Source organism: Pipistrellus kuhlii, unplaced genomic scaffold (assembly GCF_014108245.1).
Source record: "Pipistrellus kuhlii isolate mPipKuh1 unplaced genomic scaffold, mPipKuh1.p scaffold_m20_p_11, whole genome shotgun sequence".
In the NCBI taxonomy this organism is placed as follows: domain Eukaryota; kingdom Metazoa; phylum Chordata; class Mammalia; order Chiroptera; family Vespertilionidae; genus Pipistrellus; species Pipistrellus kuhlii.
Window position 1 is genome coordinate 29,468,803 of NW_023425416.1, and position 7,601 is coordinate 29,476,403.

At 41.6% G+C, this 7,601-nt stretch overlaps 1 protein-coding gene across 1 annotated transcript; it reads right to left on the bottom strand.

The window, feature by feature from the left end:
* Positions 1-2,208: 2,208 nt before the first annotated feature.
* On the bottom strand, positions 2,209-2,843 carry LOC118715346 (60S ribosomal protein L18-like). The gene has a single exon (XM_036431484.2). It carries the CDS (start codon positions 2,796-2,798, stop codon positions 2,232-2,234), a length of 567 nt encoding a protein of 188 aa, XP_036287377.1. The 5' UTR covers positions 2,799-2,843; the 3' UTR covers positions 2,209-2,231.
* Between the last annotated feature and the right edge of the window lie 4,758 nt (positions 2,844-7,601).

Consider the following 7,601-nt stretch of genomic DNA (forward strand, 5'->3'; position numbering starts at 1 on the left):
CACATAACTACGTCCAGAGTGAAAAAAAAAAATCACAGATAACAGTTCCAATTAGGAGAATGGTGGAAACTTTCTTCCAAAAGAACCCAAAGCAGTAGCCTGGGTTACATTTGTTCTGGATTAGTTCTTGCTTTCTTACCTCAGACAATGGAGGCTTTCTGATAAAATCAAGCCAACAACAACAACAAAAAAAACCCTAGGTGTCTGTCCTGTGTGTTAAAGGCTTTGGAAAGATCCAAACAAAGTAGATTATTATCACTGCCTCTTCTATTGCATTTTTATGAGAGTAATCCCTTGTGTGACCTGATGAGCCTAATAAAAGGGTTGTATTTTAAAAGACAGTCTATGCCTATCACATATTGTGTCTACTGAAGTCATAAGATTAGTCAGATTTTGTTTGCCTTTATTTTGACACTCAGGGTCTGTCCTCAGTTTTACTACCAACTCTTTGGAGGATCTTCCTTTTTTTTTGTTGTTGTTGGTAAATTTTCACTTTTCAACTCTAGAGTTATCCCTGTTGCCTAAGCCAATCAAATTATTGCATGCCATCTGACTACCAATATGAGTTTTAGTTGGGTCATAAGCTCATTATTAGGCCAATAAGATATCTTTAGACTTGCTGAGACATTTGGGATTAAGGCAAGTGTTCTTTTCACTACATAGGAATAGAAGACACTGTAGTTCTTTGTGCTTTTGCAGCCATGTTGCTCTCATGCAAATGCTAAGTATGGATTCAACATCTGAAGGCAGAGCTAAGAATTAAAGAGGAAAAAGGATTTTGGGGGAACATTGTTGGAATACTGATCAATCCATACCCAATTTCCTTCTGTATTTTTCAATTATATAAGACTAGAAGCCTGATGCATGAATTCATGCATGGATGAGTCCAGCCAGCCAGCCCCGATGGGGGCCCATTGGGCTGGGCAGGTGTGGAAGGAGGTTCTGCATGAGGTTGACTGGCCAGATCTGTCCCTGATCTAGATGTTGGGGGCCATCAGGGGCCAGGCTGATTGGGTGAAGGGGCCAATTGGTGCTTGGATCAGGCAGGTTGGCTGCTGTAGCACATGTCATAGCCACTGGTCAATTCTGGTCATTTCACCCTTCTGGTTGCTGGGCTTTTATATATATAGATAATAAATTCTCTTCTTGCTTAAGCCACTTTGGGTTATGTTTTCTGCTACTTGTAAGGCAATAAGGTCTAAATATTCAGATATGGGTAACAACTGCTCATGCTGAAAGGAACCTGAGGGATGCTCCCTCTAATGCCTGTTTTTAGAATTCATAAATCAGGAAGGAGGCCCATGGTTATTCATGAGAAGCTTGTACGCTTTATATTTTTAAATTCATTTACTACGGAAAAAGAGGATGGTCAACCTGATCTCTCTTGCGTTTAAACAGGGTCTATAAATAAACATCTAACTATGGAGCCCTAAGGCTAGTGTTAGAGGAAAGGGGAGAGCCCCAGAGTAGCCATGGCTCCGTATCCAGGGTTAGAAAGAAAGGCATCCAAATGTCCAGCCAGCCAGCCAGCCAAGATGTGCGTTGAAAACAAATGAGGCCTCCCGAGCTAGTCTAAGAGCTTGTTCTTTTCAATAGACTATGTGGTGCTTATCATTCACTTAAAATAGGTAGTTTCTACAATATAACTGTCTTAACTTAAATAGATGCATGCTCCTCTCCTTGTTATGAAGGAAAACAATGTTTCAAGGAATATGTTCTGCTTTGCTAACTAATCACTTTCAAGATTGAAAAAGATTTTCTGATTCCATATATATATATATATATATATATATATATATATATATATAATATATAAAGGCTCATTGGAAACTTCATATATATGTATCTGTATATATATATCTACTAGGTGTACCAGTTAATGATGCAGATATTTTTCAATAGATGGAGTTACATATATGTTGATATACATGTGATACGTATGCTATTTTGTTGTATTGACAGCAAGCTTCAAAACTTCATATGTCAAATTTGCTGAAGGTGTTAATATCATAGATATTTTTACACTTAAAAATGTTAAATTTTGTGCCAAAAAAAGCATTTATGGGAAGTTTTAATTCATTATTTTGAAGAAAAAGTTATTGTATACTTCAGGAAACTTAAGGTGAACATGCTTCATCTCAAGATACTTGTGAACACTATTTTAAACACTTTTTTTTTTTTTTTTTTTTTCAGCGTCCAAAACCTCTTTAATAACATGACAGGATTCAGGGCTAGTTTTTGTAGCCGCGGCTGGCCCGGCGGCCTCTTGCACGCTCGAACTTCCGGCCCTTGGATCGCACGTAGGGTTTGGTGTGGCTGTGGGAGGTTCCTGGGGCCTTGCCGAAATGCCTGTACACCTCGCGGCCCTTGCGAGGACCAGAAAGCAGGATAGTGCCACAGCCCTTGGGGGAGTCCAGGGCCAGCTGGTCGAAGGTGAGAATCTTGCCCCTAGCCTTGAGGATGCGGCTCCGGGCACGGCTGCTCACGCGAAGGGCACACACCTTCAGTTTGGGCACCTCCTGGATTCTCATGTCATCAGTGATCGTCCCTACGACCACGGCCGTCTTGCCCTCACGGCCAGGAAGCTTCATCTTGCGGATCATCCGGGAAAGGGACAGCGGCGGCCGGTTGGTGCGACTCATGAACAACCTCTTGAGCACCACTTGGTTGAAAGTGGAGTTGGTTCTTCTGGCCAGAAACCTGTACAGCTTGACCAGCAGCCTTAGGTAGATGTCCTGGCTCTTGGGCTCCTTGCGCCGGACCTTGCGGTCTTTGTTGTGGCGGATGTCGACTCCCATGATGGCGCCTCCTGCTCCACCAGGTCCGGAAAGCTATTTTAAACACTTTAAAAGTGTTAATTTTGGTGTGAAAGACAAAGAATGCCCAGGTCAACTGTAAAAGTTTGAAGACCAACAATTTCAAGCTTTATTGGATGAAGATGCATGTCAAAAACAAATTGTAGAAAGATTAAACATTGCTCAACAAACAATTTTCGATCATTTACAAGCACTGGAAAAGATTTTAAAGGAAGGAAAATGGGTGTCACATCAACTAAATGAAAGACAAATGGAAAATCGAAAAGTCATCAGTATAATGTTGCTTCAATGGCATGAAGGAAATTTTTTTTTGCATCGAATTGTGACTGGCGATGAAAAGTGGATTTATTTTGAGAATCCCAAAGGCACAAAATCATGGGTTGATCCAGGTGAACCATCAACTTTGACTGCAAGGCCAAATCGCTTAGGAAAGAAGACAATGCTCTGCGTTTGGAGAATGTGGTGTATTATGAACTTCTAAAACCAGGTGAAATCATTAATATTGATTGCTACCGACAACAAATAATCAATTTGAACCATGCTTTGATCATAAAATGACCAGAATGTTCCAGAAGACATGGCAGAGTAATTTTGCTTCATGATGATGCACCATCACACAAAACCAGTTGAAGACACATTAAAAGATCTTGCCTGTGAAGTATTAACCCACCTGCTGTATTCATTAGCCCTTGCTTCTTCAGATTACCACTTATTCTGATCAATGGCACACACACACTGTCTGAGCAGCACGTCAAAACATACTAAGAAATGGAAAATTGGGTCTCTGTATAGTCTGTCTCAAAACAAGAAAAGTTCTTTTGGGTAATCCACAAATTACCTGAAAGATGGGGGAATGTGTAGCTAGTGATGGACATTACTTTGAATAAAGAGCTTTTGATGTTTCTCTTGAAATTATTGTGTTTTCTTTGATTACAAAATTCGCCATTATTAACTGGTACACCTGGTATAATAATAAAAGTGGAATATGCTAATTAGATCGGATGTCATTCTGTCATTCCGGATAAAGCTGGTGGCTAGAGGGAAGCTTGGGTCCCAGGTGCCAGAGGTAAGCTGGTCCCGGCAGCTGGGGGAAGGAAGGCCTATTCTTGCACAAATTTCATGCATTGGGCCTCTAGTATGTATATAAAATGTCTCAGATCTTTCATTCATTTTTTCAAAACTCAGTCAACTAACATTTAAACATTAACTGACCACCTACTGTGTTGTAGGCATTGTGCTTGTGTTTGTGCCAAGAAGAATAAAGAGAATCTGTACCTTCATGGAGTTCACAGTCTGGCAATTGCTTCCATTTCTCAGATGATGGATTATGGCTCAAGATGTTAAGTAGCTTATGAAGATAGACTGCTTCTAGGTGGCAGAACTGGGACTCAGTTCTGAACTCCTGAATCCTACCTAGTCTAGTGTTCTGTTGAGTCTAACTTCTAACATTTTAGATATAATGATGCCCTTTTTAAAAACAAAATTAGACTTTGTGGCAAAAAACATGAAGAATCACGCTCAGCATATCTTTTCCTCCTTTTTTAATGTGACAGCTATCATTTTGAAATCAGAAATACTGCTATCACTGGCAGATAATTCTCCCTGTAATCTCACCATAATCATGTACAAGCCTTGATACTTTCTTGAATGAGTGGATTCTTTAAAAGAATGCTCTTTGGCAACTTTCCCGAGTAAGCTCTCCTAAAAGGAGGTTTCAGAGAACAAGGTCAAGTGCTGCCGTGATGTTGAATGAGAGGAAAATGGAGATGAAGTTATTAAATATAGGACTTAGGAGGCTGTTAGTGACCTTCGGGTGAGCAGTTCCTGTCCAGTGGTGTGGATGAAAGCCAGAAAGCAGGAGAACGAATGGGAGTTGAGGGAAGAGCAGGAAAATCATTGAGCTCAATTCAATGATCAGGATAAATGGGGGCAGGTAAATGGTAGGAACTGAGACAGGGAACAAAACTTGGCCAAAGAAATGGGAAATTGAGCATCAGGAGTGGTAGGTTAGAGTGGGAATTGGGATTATTTCTAGAGATGCAGAGAACACACAGAGGCTGGTGTTGATTTATACTCAGCCAGTGAGCAGCCAAGTCTTGGCCTGGGGGATGGGCCTCTATAGAGGGCTCAGATGAAAAATCTATCTTCTGGGAACTTCCCCTTGACTGTATGTGCACTTGTTCCTCCAGCATCTTCTTGCCCAGATCATTTGCAACCAGAATGGGCTATATATGGGATACACCTCTCTATGGAGCTTTTGTGGATACAACAAACCACCTCAAAATTTTGTGGTTTAAAACAACCACCATCTATTTAGCTCACAATTCTGTGGGTTGGATGGGTATAGCTGGGCTCATGTATGTCTGTGGTCAGCTAGGAGGCTCTGCTTCTGAGGTGGCTGGCTGCTGGCTGAGGCAGTGGGAGGTGACTAGGCCATAGGGCTCTCATTATCCCACCGGCTGGCTCACATGGCAGCTTGGCAGGGTCCCCAGAAAAAGAGTGGAATGTTTCTTGAGCCAGAGGCTTGAAAGCAGCTCAATATCACTTCTATCGTATCCTCTTGACCAGAACAACTCATAAAGCCAGTTCACACTTAACAAGTTAGCTAATAGAAGTTTGATGGGCTGATTGAAAATCAAATGGCAAGCAAGTGTGAATTCAGAGAGGTAAAAATTCGGGGCCACTTTTACAGACAATCTACCCAATCATCCTTCTGTTTTTGTGAGCAGGCAGAGCCCACCATATTGAAATGTAAGTCACCCTCTGTGGTTTATACAGAAAATCAATTTCTCCTCCTGAAGGGTGAGGTTTTTCCAGGTACCCATGAGTGGATTGCGGACAGCACAGTGATTGCATCCCTCCTGCTTGGGCTTAGGCCTGGAGGGCAGGCTTTTTGGTCCTGATTACGTCTAACATGCTCTACAGTCCTTTGAACTTGAAGTGCTTTTGGTAATGGCTTGCTACCGGAGGGAACCATTTCTGGGAGGAATGTTCAACACCAGCAGACATGAACAATACAAAGTGGCAATCAAGGCCCCAGGACTTTTGAGACCATCGAACACAAAAATGTCATCTCAGCACATTCCCTGATCTCCATGTCAGGAGATGACCAACAATTCACAGATCCGAGATAATGAAGCAGTACACTCCCTAGGCAATGACCTTGGCCAGCCTTCATATGTGAGGAATCTTGCTTCCCTCCACCACCACTGTGCTGATGGGAACTGCCTTAGGACTTCTTTGTAGTTGAACAAAGCTGTCCTTACATGTGAACCCCTTCCATGGGACAGCCCTGGAATATCAAATGTGCTGCTCCCTCCCCACAGGCCTGCAGCCGCTGTTAGCATTCCCCATGTGCCCATTGTGAGAACTACAAACTAATTACAGAATGCATAATTAAGTGCTTCGTGTCTTTCAAATGCAGGAAAAATAATCAAGCATTCCTTTGGGTCTGACTTTACTATCTGTGACTAGCATGTGATTCACTCTGAAAGGGGAGGAGTGTGCTTGCAAGCCTATTTTTTGATTTTCAAGCATCATAAAAGGTAGGAAGGTCAGGACACATTTGGTTTATCTTTTCTCCAAAGAAGTAGAGTTGATTGGAAACCCATTTCGTCTCACCCATTGTAAATGATTATTCAGTTCTCATTGGACTTGTGGAGTGTACATCCTCCTTATTGGCTGAGATCAAGATGGTGGCATTAGAAAACCATTCATGCCCTAACTGGTTTGGCTCAGTGGATAGAGTGTTGGCCTATGGATGAAAGATCCCAGGTTTGATTCCGGTCAAGTGCATGTACCTTGGTTTCAGGCACATCCCCAGTGGGAGATGTGCAGGAGGCAGATGATCAATGTTTCTGACTCTCTATTCCTCTCCCTTTCTGTAAAAATATCAAAAAATATATTTAAAAAAAACACCACTCACATACATGTAGCATTTTTCAGTTAGTGGAGCTTATTCTTATTCATATCTCACTTAAGACTCAGACTAACAAAGGTATTTTTTATCTTCATGTTGTAGTTGGGGATCCTGAAGTTCATGGAGTTTATGTGATTTAGAGTCACAGTACTAACTAAAGAATGACTGGGGTCTTTGGCAGCGTCAGAATTTCATGTACGTTCTCCAACAGCATTATGGAAAGAGCAAGTAAGCTAGATATGATCTGTTGGGGCATGCCTTGCTTAGGGCACCCCATTTAATTCCTAGACTGTTCTTGTGTCTGATACAGTGCTGCTGTGTGTGATATATAGCGGTTGTCAGAGAGTGGGAGTAGAGTTATGGCAGTGCAAAGTCAACAGATATAAACTTATCCATTAAAGGATGTGTGTAGCTAAAATACTAACTGAATGTTGAGATTGGGTTGTGGTGTTGAGCTTTGTTTATAAGATTATTTCCCCTGAAATAATCTTTGGCAAGTGGAGTAAGCCTTCATAGACATGAGGATACTTCAAAGGAATTAGACATATGTGTGAGGAAAAACTCTTCTGTGATTATTCACAGCACTTCTGACACCAGATGTGTGGGGTTTTCAGTAGCTGTGTGTCCTGTAATTTGGTCCAGTTCTGACACTATCTGCATAGAGTTAGTCTCAGATTCCACAAGACTGCCCTCACTTCACATGCCAATCACAAGCCCCAGGTTGTCACCTGTACTTCTGACCAATCAGCCAGAAATCAGCGTTTCTACAACCCCCTACTTGGGTTTGATAACTTGCTAGAATAGCTCATAGAACTCAGGGAAACACTTAAGCTTATTGGTTTATTATATAATACAGGATATAATAC

What these genes read in the sequence shown, in the direction of transcription:
- LOC118715346 (XM_036431484.2), bottom strand. Translation starts at nt 2,798, where the DNA reads ATGGGAGTCGACATCCGCCACAACAAAGACCGCAAGGTCCGGCGCAAG.